The 16,603-nt window shown below is 37.6% G+C and overlaps 2 protein-coding genes across 2 annotated transcripts in view; both read left to right on the forward strand.

Moving 5' to 3' along the window:
* Positions 1–955, forward strand: part of LOC135776828 (olfactory receptor 13H1-like) — a 4,772-nt gene extending 3,817 nt beyond the window's left edge. Inside the window, exons 3-5 of the mRNA XM_073812545.1 lie at positions 41–190; positions 314–481; positions 655–955. Coding sequence (XP_073668646.1) covers positions 41–190; positions 314–481; positions 655–955 — 619 coding nt within the window. The remainder of the gene's footprint in view (positions 1–40; positions 191–313; positions 482–654) is intronic.
* A 7,167-nt stretch (positions 956–8,122) lies between these two features.
* Positions 8,123–9,049, forward strand: LOC135776928 (olfactory receptor 4E1-like). The gene has a single exon (XM_065287841.2). It carries the CDS (start codon positions 8,123–8,125, stop codon positions 9,047–9,049), a length of 927 nt encoding a protein of 308 aa, XP_065143913.1.
* The last annotated feature ends 7,554 nt before the right edge of the window (positions 9,050–16,603 follow it).

Below are 16,603 nucleotides of genomic sequence, written 5' to 3' on the forward strand. Positions count from 1 at the left end.
TACCAGAAGTGCATGTACAGTAAATTCTAACGTGTTTCAGTTCTCTCAAAGGCAAGATCAGGGCCCCACTGAAACAATTTCAGTCGCTCCTGGAGCATATGGCAGCAGCAGCGGCTGTGACACAGCTCGGGTTGCTCCATTTGAGACAACTTCAGCATTGGCTTCACGACCGAGTCAGTCATAATCTCGAGTAAGAATAATCTCAGGTCTCTTTGTGCCCTTCATATGCCCGGTTCAGCCAATGTAGCAGCCGATGCACTTTCACGTTACAGCTGATTTGAAAATGGTCTGCGCAAATACATGTTTTCCCTAGTGAGCCTTTTCGCACAGACACTGTGCAAAGTCAGGGACGACAAGGAGAACATTACTGGCTCCTTATTGGCCCACCAGGAACTGGTTCCCTGAGCTCATGCTCCTCGCGACAGCCACCTCCCCGGCGGATTTCCCTGAGGAAGGACCTTCTTTCTCAAGGAGGTGGCAGGTTACGGCACCTGTGTAATCTCCATGTATGGTCTCTGAACAGGGCGCGGAGGTTCTTAGTGATTTACCGCAAGTGGTATATATCACCATTGCTGCAGCGTGAGCGCCGTCTACAACACGCTTACACACTAAATGGGAACCTGTTCATCATATGGTGCTCTTCTCAATGAGAAGACCCCCAAGATACCTTCAGCATCGGTTGGATGGTAGGCTGTCACCCTCCACTCTTAATGTAGATGTTGCCGCGATATCCGCTCACCATGCCCCGATAAACAGCAGGTTAGTGGGTCAGCACAACCTGGTTACTCGATTTTTAAGAGGTGCCCAAAGGCTAAACCCTTTGCGCCCTTCCTCTATTCCTACTTGGGGCCTGTCCATGGTGCTGAAAGCCCTGCAGGCTGCTCCTTTCGAGCATTTGCAGTTTGTGAGTCTGAAGTTTCTTACAATGAAAACTCTGCCTCTGTTAAGAGGGTAGAGGACCTCCATGAATTTTCAGTTGATGATTCATGCCTTGGAAGTCTTGGAACGTCTTGGAAGCGTTTCCAACCAAAATATATGTCACCTATAGCAACAGCAGCGCGTCAGCGCCGAGTCAGGCATGCTTCTGGTATGTACAGACACAGAAAACGCCCATCCTTAAATATACTCTAAAAGTACTAGTTGTGCAAAAAATTGAGTCAAGTAAATGTGACGAAGTAAATGTAGTTGTTACTACCCACCTCTGTTAAACACCCATGGGGTATGGCGACAAGATTTGTGATTTAAAAAGGTTTAAGTTAATTTAATAAGTTATGTTTAAAAATGTTAAAAGCAGTTTAAAAATGATTGTATGTTTATTGTTTTAAGTAAAAGTTAAAATATTTCTGAAAACTGTCTAAACCAGCTTTTATGGAGTTAATGATGATCGGCAGTAGAGGGTGTGGTTTTGCAGCACAAGAGGAGAGAGTGGAACAGCAGAGTGAGCGTGACACAGAGATTTTCTGAGTTTAAAATGTAAAATTATTAGTGCACAAATCAAGATGTAACTTGTTTCTGATGATTGTTTGCACGACAACCAGATGAAAAGAGTGACAAGGTGCATATTGAGAAACGGGAGGAATTTCTACACGAAGTTCAAAGACTGTTTACTTTTGTGCTATTGCTAATGCTAACGCTGCATTACTTTTGAAATATATGCTGAAGTCAGTTCATCACAAGTGAACGATATTTTCTAGTTAAAGTTTGACTCTCCGTTGAACAGTTTGAGGAGTTTATCTGCTGTTTTCGATCTGAAGACAGAGAAGAGGACTCATACAGAGTTTAAAGCAACCAGGACTTCACTCGTGAGTTTTACTAGACGTGGTGTTAAAAAGGAGATCGAGTTCGTGTTGTAAGGCTGATCGGATGATGAGACTGCACCCGTGACTGTTGGTGAAAGGCTGGAACAGAAACATTATCTCAAGGTACCTTTCATTTTGTTTGCTCGGTGACCAGTGAAGCGGCCATTACGTTTTTGGGCCACTACGAACACGAGCAACGCATCAGGCCTGCTACGGTATTTTAGTTTGATAATAACTTTAGATTGCTTTAGATTGCATTAAGGTGTGTTGTGGGCCCACAAAAAGTCTGATTTAAGTGATAAATGTATATAGAGGTTTTCTGAATTAATTTATTCGAGGGTTAATAGAGTTTAAATTGTTTTCTGGGCATTTATACATGATACAGTATTGACTGGGTTTACATTTGTTGTTTTAACAAGAGGGTTCATAGTTTACATTGAATTCTGTGCATTTGTATGGTACAGTATTGACATTGTTTACATTGTTGTGTAAGTAAGAGAGACTACTCAATTACAGTATTTTCATTTAAAAAAAGAGGAACATTTTCTGTTGAAAGTTTAAAAAGAACAATTATATTTTTATTTTCATTTGTTTATTTCTTTGAGATAATAACTTATTTTTTGAGTAAATAACTAAGAGATATTTTCTTAAACTTTGTGTTGTGTTATTTTATTATTTACTTGGAAAGAGGTTATTGTTTTATTTGGGGAAAGACATACCTAGACACACTGTTAAAATCTTTATTAATATTTTAACTTAAGAAAGGTAAATTCATAGTCAGGTAAAGAAAACATTTCAGGTGTATATTTTAAAAGAGAAATCCAAGATAATATCTAAATTGAGTTAACACATTTAATTAATACATTAAGAGAACCCAAAAGCCCTGCCCTAGTTAATATAAATACTGAGGGGAGCGCTACAGCTGGAACACTTTGTTTTGTTTTTCGTGGTGCTAGGTTTGGCCACTGTGTTTATATTGAAGTTTGTGAAGCTTGGGCTGTCTACAGAGATCGCGTTTGATCAGCGGACAGGCAGCAAGCAGATAGTGAGGAGATGTTTGCTGTATGTAACAAAAAATGTTTTATGGCCTAAAATGCGTGAATTCGCTTAGAGCACCTGATATTAAGTGAACCAATATCCTCTTTCCTTACTCGCCGTATAAACCAGCCTGCACAGTGGTAACAAGGCATGATGGATCCATGTTCTCATTCTGTTTATGCCAAATTCTGACTCTACCATCTGAATGTCTCAACAGAAATCGAGACTCATCAGGCCAGGCAACATTTTTCCAGTCTTCAACTGTCCAATTTTGGTGAGCTCATGCAATTTGTAGCCTCTTTTTCCTATTTGTAGTGGAGATACCCTGTGGGGTCTTCTGCTGTTGTAGCCCATCCGCCTCAAGGTTGTGCGTGTTGTTGCTTCACAAATGCTTTGCTGCATACCTCGGTTGTAATTGTAATTGTAATTAACGTGCACACATAGACATCAAAGGGGGCTTGAGCACCTGCCCTTTTTATTCCTGGAGAGAAAGTGCCCTTTTTTTCTGGGGTGCTTTAAAAAAATAAATAAAAATATGATCTTTATTTCTATAACAACTGATGTATGTCTGTTTCTTGTGTTTTTTACTTGTTGCTTATTTAATTTAACATTAATTTATTCAGAAATCATTTAAATGAGATTTAAACTCTTATATAAAGAAAAATAGCGCTATTTGTGGCACACAATCGGTTAACAGATGAGTCCCGCCTCCAAAATTCACATCGCTAATATGATTGGCTTTACCCTTCCTTAGTCCCGCCTCTCTAACGTACTTCACTTTATGATTGGTTTGTCTGCACTCGTGGGGCATGATTCGCGTTTCAAGTGCCAAAGCTCAGCCCGACCGAGACGCGATCCTGTGCATGATTATGCAGGCAGGCTACCGGTAAGTGTGTGAGGAAGAAAGCATTCTTATAATAACAGTTTTATGCACAAAATATGGGACATGTTGTTACACATAACGATTCAGGGACATTGTTTTCCATGGCAATCCCATATTAACCTGAAGAGTTGCAAACTTGTAACAGTGTAGTGTATGTAGTTTAAACAGACTGCTCATAAAATAATAAAGCACAAACAATAATATAATTGCTAACTACAGTAGTAAGCTTTTTGGTTTGCGTTTTTTGTAATGGCTGTTAAATAAGTATAATGTGTTATACTGGAGTGCTGGAGTAGATTGGGAAGAAATCTGATGGTTCAGTAATTTACTTGCCCAGTCTGAATTTTCACTGACATCACAAAAAAGTAAAATATAAAATACGAATAAAATAGACCTAATCTATATTTGTTGTTTCTGACATGTGTAACCCTCATAAATATGAAACCTAAGATTAAAGGTGCCATAGGATGTGTTGCAGGGGCGTTGCTAGACATAAAGCTCTACTGGGGCACAGGCCCCCCATTTTTTTTTTACTTTTTCTTGAAAGCCTGCGGTGTGCAAGATACAATTTCCTTTGCTTAACCCACTATTCCAACATTGCAACAAGTACTGGGAAAGACAAACATTTATTTAAAAATATTTAAGTATCATCTTCATATATACATATATACAACATAATTAACATGTTTAAAGGCATAAAATGTTTGAAAATAATGGCTGGAGAGAAAAAAATGTTATGCACATTTGCATTTTACATAACAATGATTAATAACTTCTTTTATTTTTAAGAATATTTTCATTTTATGACTACTAAAAAATCTATCTTAGTTACTGCTAACTGATTATGTAATGACCTAGAGCTAGTGAACTAAATATTAATTTCATATCTGAAAATACAGAACAGTATAACACAGTTTTTGTATGTGAACAATGCAATTTTATAGACTATTGACAGAGGTTTTCCTGAAATTTTCCCTCTAATGTTTAAGCCCTGACAGGGTAAGATGTTATGTGTCTTTACTCCCTTAAATTCATCATCTCTCATTTTTCCTTCCCTTTTCCTGCTTTGCACAAAACATTTCTGATGTCCATCACATGCGTCAATGAGATTTTCATTATTATTTAGAAACTTACTTTAGTCTCGCCATGTTTTCATAAACCAACTCAATCGCGTGTACTTTGTATGCGGCTGCGCACGGCAAAACAGTCGCGTGCACGCCTCAATTCATGTCCGCGTCCGCGCACCCATTCATGTCCGTGCGCGGACGCGGACATGAATTGAGGCGTACACGCGTCAGTGCGACTGTTGCGTCGCTTTTTCAAACGTGAATTGGGTAACTACATTGCATATAGATCTGTTTTGCCGCGATTGTCTTTGTAAAGGAATAAACTAGTTAACTGCTTAATTGTAAACTTGAGATTTACACAGGGGCACAAAAGATTTACACTGGGGCACGTGCCCCAGTAAAAGGGGTCTAGCGACGCCCCTGATGTGTTGTCATAATATGTTAAATTGTTCTTTGACAATTACATAGAATGTATGTTGCTTTATTAAGTGCAAAAATTATCCAGAAACGTTTTTACATGTCCATTTACAACCCTAGAATTTGTCATTTGAATGAAATGGTGTATTTTTGCCCTATTTGAAAGGGTCATGAATAATAATGTTGAGCTCTGCTCTGATTGGCTCTGCTCTGAGGCTCATGCCAGAAGCTCACATTAGTAAACAGACCTTATATTTTGAGCCCTTATCAGACAAAATACATTTTGAGTAACAACTAATCAGCTAAACGCTAGCATATGATATAGCATTTATTGGCATGTAGTGTAACTCAGCAGTCACAACATTGTTTTTAGCATTTTAACAAATTTGTAATTAATGTTATTGTAATGTAATTTAATGTTTTCAAAACATGCACATTGTCTAATGGCTTCCTTTGCTGCTCTATAAACCTAGACTACTAGGAGACCATGGTGTCTGTGTGAACTGATTATTTTGTAGACATCTTTTGAAAATTAAACAATTGCGTGAGTTTGAGGAAGATAAAATTAATTAACCTTTTTAATATATTTTTTTTTAAAAGGAAGTCAGAATTGCGTTAATATATATACTTTTTGTTTAAAAAAAAAAAAAGAAGAGAAGTGCCCTTTATTTCACTTGAGCCCCTGCCCCTCAAAATGTCTGTGCACGTCCCTGCTCGGTTGTAATGAGTGGTTATTTCAATCAAAGTTGCTCTTCTATCAGATTGAATCAGTCCATTCTCCTCTGACCTCTAGCATCAACAAGGCATTTTTCCCAAAGGACTGCCACATACTGGATGTTTTTCCCTTTTCACACCATTCGTTGTAAACCCTAGAAATGGTTGGGCGTGACAATCCCAGTAACTGAGCAGATTGTGAAATATTCCGACCGGCCTGTCAGGCACCAACAACCATGCCACGCTCAAATTGCTTAAATCACCTTTCTTTCCCATTATGACATTCAGTTTGGATTTCAGGAGATTGTCTTGATCACAACCACACCCCTAAATGCAAAGACGCAAATGTCATGTGATTGGTTGACTAGATAATTGCATTAATGAGAAATTGAACAGGTGTTCCTAATAATCCTATTGGGAGTGTATACCACTGATCATTCATATAGATCAGTTGTTAAAAATACTGTCTGAAACGAGTCTACATTTAGAACAATTTTATGATTAATAGCAAGATTTATGGGTGTTTAATGACTATGTGAAAGGGAAGGAGATTTATACGCAGAGCTGGGTAGATTACTTATGAATTGTGATTCGTTACTGATTATGAATTACATGACAAAGATTGCACATCGTTGGTAATGTAATCTGACTATTTTTGGATTACATTTAGATTACTTTTGACAAATATTAATTGAATTAAAATATGTAAAGGGGGGAGAGGGGAGATATATTCAATTTTATTTCACCAACAAGAGCCTTAAAATCTACTCATTAAATAAATAAAATAAGGTTCCAATGACCAAAACATAAAGTTTTCATGCAAAATAAACATTCTTTGGTCAGACATTTACACATTCATAAATCGCAAAGTTATGCACTGTATGTTAAATATGAATATGTGTATATATAAACAAGCTTAGGTGCACAGTAGCCTATCACAGTACTACAGTACGTGCTGCGCTTTGGAACCATTTGTTTTGAGCCTATGCGGTACACATTCATTTATAAACATGTAGTTTGTTCATGAACGAGATTCTCTCTCTCTCTAGTTCAGACTGTCATTCTTTGACAGGGTGAAACAGTTCACAGAGCTAACCGGTTCACTGATCTGTGCATATGCTGCTAATAGCGCCCCCTCAATAATGATAATCGAAATTTTCCCGATTGTCAGTGAACTACGGCTTTGTGTAGTAAATGCTGCTCCATCTGAAAGCAGATGATGGGGATTTACTACTAATCAAGGAACCTTCTTTAATGATGAGATGCGCATGACTAAACTTGCAATTTAGTAACTTGTAGATCTCCTTTAGCAGACGCATCCTACACAACTGTTTCCTGTAACTACAGTATAAGACTTTATGCAAAAATGTATTCTTCACAAATACCATAGCCTTTAACTGTGTACGTTTGCCTTTAACTCTGTGTGTTAGTTGCTTTTTGTTAGGGCTGGGCTGTTACTATCACAAAATGTGGATGAAGATCAGACCAATTCAGGTAATATTCTCTGGATATACAAATAATATCATTAGTTATTATTAATTGTACTTAAATAATAAGTTGTCTAAAAAATGTGATGTCCACGTGGACCCACAACGTCTTAGGAGGTTAACAAGCCCACTGATTTGAACTCACAGATAAACACAGATCTATAATTATCCAATGACAGACAGTTAAACACCCATGGGGCATGACGACAAGACTTCAGTGGTTGTGAGACACATACTGTATAAAAACCGCCTGGTCCACTAAACTACTGTTGTATTGTGTGGATGCAACCTGTTACTACTACATATTAGGTGAAGTCACTGCTGTATCTATTATTCATTTTCCTTGTAAGTAAAGAACATTTCAAGAGTAATAATTACAGTACATACTTTGAATGTTTTTTTTTTACATTGAACATATTTCTTAAATTAAATTAAATTAAATTAAATTAAATTAAATGAAACATAAAATGCATAAGAGAACAAGATAAATAAAATAGCTACAATGGAAAGGGAGAGAAAATAGAGAACAATGTGTTTTTCTATGTGTAGTATAATCTGTAAAATCATTGAGTATTGTATGTATTGTTGTATAGTGCTGTGTAATTCTTCAGGATGATGATGATATTAACGCAAGTGCTTTACTGTCCCTGTACTGTACAGCATGTGTTCTATATGTTGGTGCTGTCACTCTATCTGTATTTTTCCTTTAGGTCACATATGGACAACCAGACATTCAAATACACCGTACTCTTAATGGAGGGACTGAAAATAGCACCTCAGTACAACCATCTTGCATTTATCTTTCTCTTGATTGCTTACATATTTATAACAGTATTTAACATCGGGATTTTGGTTCAGATCTTGGCAGATAAAAGTTTACATGATCCCATGTACATTCTGTTCTGTCATTTACCAATTAATGATGTAATGGGAGCAAATATTCTTTTACCACGCATGCTGAAGGATATTTTAACAGATCCCTCTGAGCGCTACATCACATATGTGGAGTGTGCTTCACAAGCTTTCTTAAATCATTTCCATGGAACAACATCTCACACTATTCTAATGATCATGACCTTTGACAGATATGTGGCCATATGCAATCCATTAAGATACTCATCAATAATGAGCAGTAAAATGATGGTAAAATTATCAGTAGGAGCCTGGTGTGTTCCATTAGTGTTTGTGGGAGTTTTGCTTGGCCTGACTATACGTCTGTCTCACTGCAGATATCTGATTCAAAACCACATTTGTGATAATCCTTCAATTTTTAAATTGTCCTGTGAAAGTGTGGTGATTAATAATGTGTATGGATTAACTTTCACTGTGGTTTTACTCACCTCTTCAATGGGGAGTGTGTTTATAACATATTTCAGAATAGCCATGATATGCATAAAGAGCAAAAGCAAGGCAACAAACAGTAAAGCCATAAAAACTTGCTCAACTCATTTGACTGTTTATTTAATTATGTTGATCTCTGGATTTGTACCAGTTATCCTCCATCGTTTTTCTGAAAACCCTGAAGGTAGAAAAGTAGCTGCTATACTTTTCTATGTTATACCTTCAAGCATGAATCCTATTATTTATGGTTTGCAAGCCAAGGAAATAAGACAAAAGGTTGTTAAAATTTGTACTAAAAAATAATTATATGTGATTTATATTTGTTTATTAGAGAAAACAGTCGCTGTAATGAAATGTGTGTGTGGATAATGTATTTTAACTAGGAAATATATCACTACATATTTTTAAATTTCTAGGTGATGTACAATAAAATATGTAAATTGTAAGTATAATGCCTCTATGTTGTAATACTTCATATATTTAAGACACAATGACATAAACCACAGTTAGATGTGTTTGATTGTCTCAATAATGAGTGTTTAGATTAATGAGTGCTTTGCTTTCTGAGTTTTGAGAAAGGCTGAAAAGGTTGCATTTTATCTTGAGACACGCATACTATAATGAAACCACATTTTTGTAATTCTGTCAGCTGTGAAAACAACACTCCGATGTGTACATGAAACAAAGGTTGTTTATCAAAATAAACTACATGTGCTGATAGTGAACACTTTGTCTTTCAAGATTAAGTTGCTGTTTGCACTGACAGTCAGAGCTGGTCCAAAACTTCCAAGGGCCCTAAGCAAAACTTTATGTGGGGACCGGGTCAGCACGTGCATAAACACCCATTTATTGTCTCTTAAATGTATATACAAAATTTTATCTAGCAACATAAGTTGTATTAACTAAGGTGTGTGTACTGCCCAACATGATCTCACAAAGTTCCGTGGGATAGTCACGGAATTTTTGGCTCATTTTTCCGTGGCATTCTCACGGATCTCCGCATATTTCCGTGGCCCTACCACAGACTTTCTTTTCCGTGGCATTCTCACGGATTGGTTACTCAACTGCTTTTTCCTATTTTCAAACCATTGTCGCTTCGGTTTAGGGTTAGATTTGGTGTTTGCGTTAGTATTTCACTTTAAGTATTGGTTTATACTATTTTTTCTGATGTATTCTTTTATATTTTCTAAACTTTAATCAATTGTTGCCTGGCGTTGGGGTTAGAGTTGGGTTTGGGTAGGGATGTCATTTTATGTAAATCTAACCCTAAACCGAAGCGACAATGGTAAGAAAATAGGACAAAACAGTTGAGTAACCAATCCGTGAGAATGCCACGGAAAAGAAAGTCCGTGGCAGGGCCACGGAAATATGCGGAGATCCGTGAGAATGCCACGGAAAAATGAGCCAAAAATTCCGTGACTATGCCACGGAAATTCGTGAGATCAGGTTGGTACTGCCATATGGACATTACTTTGATACTCTCTGATATCTCTGAATACTTTAAAACTGCAATAAAATTAGTTGAGTGTTCCTCAAAGCCTGTGTCTGTGTTCTCTCTCTCCTTACTTGAGATTCATGACACTTGAGCGTCACTAGATGCTACATACCAATAGTTGTGCAAATCAGATAAATGCATATAGGAGGAGTGTAAAAAATAAAGTTTTAAAAACTAAAAAAATGGTGTCATAGAGTACATTTTAATCCTCGTAAGTCAAGAATTCAGAGGAATGTTTTGTTGTTAGATAGATCGTAGGAGTCAAAATTGATAAGCGAAAACATGAGGGAAACTTACTTAGATAGAGTCTCCAAATTTGGCAGACAGAGTGTCCTTTTTCTGCCAAATTTCATTACTTTTACCATGGGCTGTCATCAATGGTGAAAGAAGAAAGATAATACTAGTGAAGAAGAGTAACAGACACAAATAGTTGCCCCGCTGCAGCAGACTTTTCATATTTTTCTTACACGAATAAAATGCCCTAATATAATATAATATAAAGCTTACAATTTAGTAACTTGCATATCCCCTTTAACAGACACATCCTTCAAATGTGTTTCCTGTAGCTGCTTTGCTGCTTTATCCTTCACAAATACCATGCCATTGTGTCACAAATGTCTAACTGATGGCAAGTGTAATGAACCCCATGTGCAGTTTTCTTAAAATAACAAACTATGAAACAAGATTATAAACATGGCATGGCGTGGCATGGCACTTTTACCAACAGAGAAAACCAGGGACGGAGTGGGACTCATTTTCAGCCCTGGAGTTTCATGCCTTAGACTGGCCCATTTTAGTTCATGACAGACTATATTAAAATAATATAATTAAATCCTCAGTAGTATATAAGTCTGCAATAGTGCATTGTTCTCTGAAGCCTTGCCATTCATTGTATTTTTCAAATATATAGTTTCCAATTCAATGCAAATACATGCAAATGCAAATAGTCTTAGCAATTATGATTTTTGTCATGCAGCCCTACCATAATCTATTTTGGTAGTATTCAGTTAAACTTATTCAAAAATGTGTTTGTGTTTTCCCTATTTCTATTTTTAAAAAATGGTGGGTCTTGAGATTACCAGGGGTGCGTTTCCTTAAAGCATCGTTAGCCAACGAATATCGTAAGTTCCATCGTTACCAACATCGTTCAACGATTTGGTATTTCCTGAAACCATCGTTCAAACGAACATTCGCAAACTGCATCGCTCAGGCTCGGACTGGCAATCTGTACAACCGGGCAAATGCCCGGTGGGCCGGTCGACATGTGGGCTGGTGGCCTCCGAGATTTTTTTTTTTTAATGCCAAAATGTTTAAGTTATTTATTTTCATTGCATTGCATTTGGCTTGGGGGGCGGGTGACAGGTAAATATTTTCGGCCACTTCATGACAGGTTCAGTGTGTGTTACGATCGCGCCCCCCTGCCCCACCCTTCAAGTGGATTTGTCCAAGCAGCCGCGAGGTTCATGGGGAAATTTACAGTGATAGATAGCACATCATTTAACCTTGCACTTAAGAATAATCAGTATGGACAATAGAGGCTCCAAAAAGAAGAAAGGGGGAGCGGAGAAGATCCGCTCAGGTAGGCTATATTAACACCCGCCCAAGTATATCTGGCATAACTTTTTTTTGTTCTTCCGTGATAATGACACTATTTGATTATAACATTTGCATGTGAGCACGTCTCTCTTCCAACCAGTTTAGTATGCGTTCGCTTGCTCTCTGTTTCTCGATGAATAATAATAATAATAATAATTAGTTACATTTATATAGCGCTTTTCCAGTGCTCAAAGCGCTTTACATATGAATGGGGGAATCTCCTCAACCACCACCAATGTGCAGCATCCACCTGGATGATGCGACGGCAGCCATATTGCGCCAGAACGCCCACCACACACCAGCTTATTTGTGGAGAGGAGACAGAGTGATATAGCCAAGTGTGAGTCGAGGCAAGCTCAGTGTCACATTGTGTCCATGTTTCTGAACTTGAGCAGAGTTGGGTCTGGCTCGGTCCCAGTTTAATTACTTCGGGTCCTGGGTCTGATCAACCAGCCGTGATCAGAGTCAGTAGGCGCTAATGCGTTAAAGCCCAGTCTCAAGCCTGCCTCTGGTTTCTATGGCTATAGCAACTGGCTCTTGTTTTAAAAGTCATAATGCACTTTCTTTCTCCTATTTTTATAAATATTATTAATGAACCATCTTTGCTTTCTGAGCAAACATTTTAGATATAAGAGATGGAGATGGTAGCAAATAAGCAAAGGTAATGTCAAGTCACCCGTCACAGTGACAGCAAGTTGAATTTTGAATCTGACATAACGAGTGGATTAAGCTCTTTTAATCTGCAAGAGAGGGATAGAAAGAGAGGCACTTTTACTGCTTCTGCTCTATCTAATAGAAAGTGAAGAAAGCTACATAAACCATTTTAACACCGGTCACATTTATAATCTATAGAGCTGCACTGTCTATCATTAATATACTTTACATATTATTGTATTCAGTAGAGTTTGATAAAAGGGGTCATCTACACAAGTATTGCTTCATATATCAGTGAAAAATAGTACAGTGTTTTTGTGGTGCTTTGACAAAAAGTATCAGCTCTGAATTTTAAATATACTGTGAAATTAATATAAATGTTCAATAAATCAAAGCATTGGGTTAGGTCACACAATAGCCTACTAGTTGTTTTTCACACGTATAGTAGACCATTTTTTGTCAGTGGGTAATAATGATTGCCTTTTTCAACTGCTACCACCACAATTATATTTCAGAACTGTGGGAAATACCTAATTTAGTCTTTACATTGTAGCTAAATGTTTGAGTTCAGTTTATGAAGTGTTGCTACAACATGACTCTTATTCAGCATAATACTGTGTGTTTGTTATTTATTGGGGGGAATCAGGGGGGTGATTTTGGTATCAATGGGCTTGTGTGTGGAGTGGGGGGTGTCGTCGGTCCAGTGGTGGGCTGTTCCACGAGAAAATTGCCAGGGCCGAATTTTGTTCCCAGTCCGACCCTGGCATCGCTAACTTGTGTCGTTGAAACAACAGCTTTTGACCTGTCATTAGACGCATCGTTCCTTGTTATTATCATATGTAGACTTACGTTGATCATGCTTTTGAACAAAATAAGCACAAAACATGTAGTACAGTCTATATCCATCATTCTAAATATATTACAATTTTATTTTACGTCTTTAAATTTGTAAACAGAATGAAAGCGTTGCATTTGAAAACTGTGCATGTGTGAAGTCCTACAAGCTTTAAGACCCTGGGGAATCCCTGGGAGGAGTGACGTAAGAGGGAACTTGAGCGTGAATTAAATATCTTGAAAATAAACAACAGATAACTAAATCACGATAACAAAATCAGTCGTCCGATGCTTATATGTTATTTACAGCAATAATCTGACATTAAATCGATTTGCACAGATTAATTAGTACTTCACCTCCCACATGACATCATCAACTATGTTGTTAAACCAACATCGTTCAAACAATGAATGTGCGACAAAGTTACTTTGCTTTCGGGAAACAGTCGTGGCAAGGTAGTTAGTTTCTCCAACGATGCATCGTACTATGGTCGTTCAGCGACGAGTTACGTTGTTGTTTGGGAAACGCACCCCTGTTGGATTGAAAAAGTTTGTAAACCCCTGATATACAAAACACAAGCAAGAGTTATCAAGTATGGAGGGGAAAAACAGATGGAAAAATAAAAATCATTATCTTCATTTTTGGTACTTAGATAATGTATATTGCCAAATACCATAAGGTAGGCATAACTTGTGTTACAGAAGAAGAAATATATAATGGCCTTTCAAAATGTTGTTTTACTTGAGAAAACATACTGTTTTCCAATAAACTGAGATTAGTTTGACATCAAATATATTTTTGTTTCTTGCAACAGACGATGAATAATGACTATTCATAGATGATTCATTGTTACATCTATGACTTTAAAAAATATGAGATCTTTTTCCTTTTAGAAACCATTCGTATCAAGTCGCGTTCAAGTTTATTTAAAATCTAGACGCGCAGCAAGTGCACTCAAATATAGACGCGTCTGAAACAAAACCAACTTGTGTTCACAGGCGAGCGCTTTCAAAAGCAGAAGACGTGGCGCGTTCTTCGTTTTCCATGCAGATGTTAATGGACCCTAATGCAAGAATTCTTCCAATAAGTTGTCGGGACACAATCAACGTTGTCATAAAGTGGTGGGGACATCTCTCAACCGCAAATTACGCGAGTGGGGCTACTGTGAGTGCTGGCAGCAGGACAGCAGCAACCTTCTACCCGGTGGTATGACAACACCGGCCCTTGTGGCCAAAAAACAGACCGGCCCACAGAGAATTATCTCGGTTCTCCCTATGGCCAATCCGGGTCTGGAGAAAACAAACACATTAGACAAGAGAACCAATGAGAACATGACACATAGAGCAGGGTGACCAATCAGAACATGACACATAAGGGAAAACGGAAATAAGAGACAAACATTGACAATGAATAACTTCAAAATTAAAGACATGAATATAAAACAAAACGCATATAACCCTGACATAATCCTCCACATAAAGGGCAGCTCCTGATGTCTAAAAAAAACTAAAACCCTGTTTACACGTACATGGTTATTTTAGGGTGACCATACGTGCCATTCTTCCCAATGTCCTGGCCAGGATTTTGGTGCGTCTTCCAGAAGTCGTATTTGTTGACCGCGTACGCCATTCAGTTAAAAACATAATCATAGTTTCATTCTTACATTAAAATGTAATGGTTGCTTTTCTGTTATAATAATAATAATAATAATTCTCTATGACATATGCGGTCGACAAATACGACTTCCGGAAGAAGCCCCCGATATCCTAGACAGGACGCGTCCGGGTTGAATGGCACGTATGGTCACCCTAGTTATTTTGAAAAGCAGAGACATTTATGTTGGTGCAAACTCTTTTTGTGTGTTTGCATTAGCAGCTGCTCCATTATGTCGAGGAGCAGAGACGAATGAGTGCTCAGAGGTCAGCAATGTTATGCTTGTTTGTCTTCATGCGGCGCTGCAAGAATGGACAGGCGGATGAGGTCAACGTACCGCAAGAGCGAGATGAGAAATTACATGTATAAGTCTAATTTCGAATCGCTTTTTGCAGCGCTGCATAAAGTTGAACACACCTATTGCAACAACTATTCCTTCATCCAACACGAAAAACCAGTCCGCGTCACCGCCAGCGCCGCCGGTGATTAGCTTACGTGGGCTTGAGCTTCAGTTACACCGCCAACTACAGGTTTGGCATTCCCTTGACGGCATGTATATACACGGGTACGTGCAAATGAAAATGTTTCTGAAAACTGACATGTGTGCACGATGTTATTATTGAACCGGAAAGGTTGAAATGTCAGTTTATGAAAATAGCCGCCCATGTGTAAACGTAGCATAAAAGTCCAGGCAATAACCATAGGTCCATGGGTGGAGTGGGCTTAAATCATGGAGCAATGGTGGACGTGGGCCATGGAGGAACAGGCTTAGAGGCACTTACCACCAGAGAACACAACACATTAGACAAGAGAACCAATAAGAGCATGACAAATAGGACATGGTAACCAATCAGAAACAAGAGACAAACATTTACAACAAATAACTTCAAAATTAAAGACATGAACATGAAACAAAACACATTGTGTATTCTTGCCAAAAACTGTTTATTTGTTAGTCTGCTTTGTGTTAGCGCTGGTCTGTTACTTTCACACAGTGTAGATGGAGATCAGACCACATGCAGTAATTCATGTAATATAACCTGTATATACATGTAATAATAATAATAGTTAATATATAAATACTAATTGTACTAAAATAATAGTTACCATAAGTTTAATAAGTCACTGAATTAAACTCACAGATGAACACAGATCTATTAATATCCAATGATAAACAGTTAAACACTCATGGGGTATGACGAAAAAGACGTCCGTTGTTGTAAAACACATACTGTATAAAACCCCCATGTTCACTAAACTTATGTTGCATTCTTTAATATTTTGTTTACTAAGTAACACCAAGAAAAAGTGGATGCAACCTGTAGTACTAGGTGAAGTCACTGCTGTATCTATTATAAATTTTCCTTGTAAGTAAAGAAAATTTCAGGAGTAATTACTACATACTTTAAATTGTATACTGTATAGTGATTATATTATTTATTATATTATATATTATTTTATTTCATAATTATGGTTGCTCTGAGCACAAAAAATATCAGATGAAAAAGGCGTACTGTTTTAATCCAATTCTAACTTTAATATATGGTATGTCGACCTTTTGCACCAATAACAGCAGCACGTCTCTCTGGCATAGTGTCTGTCAATATATTTCCTCATCTGCAAC

Source organism: Paramisgurnus dabryanus, chromosome 18 (genome assembly GCF_030506205.2).
Source record: "Paramisgurnus dabryanus chromosome 18, PD_genome_1.1, whole genome shotgun sequence".
NCBI lineage: Eukaryota > Metazoa > Chordata > Actinopteri > Cypriniformes > Cobitidae > Paramisgurnus > Paramisgurnus dabryanus.

Coding starts and splice junctions, on each gene's coding strand:
- LOC135776928 (XM_065287841.2), top strand. CDS start 8,123: ATGGACAACCAGACATTCAAATACACCGTACTCTTAATGGAGGGACTG.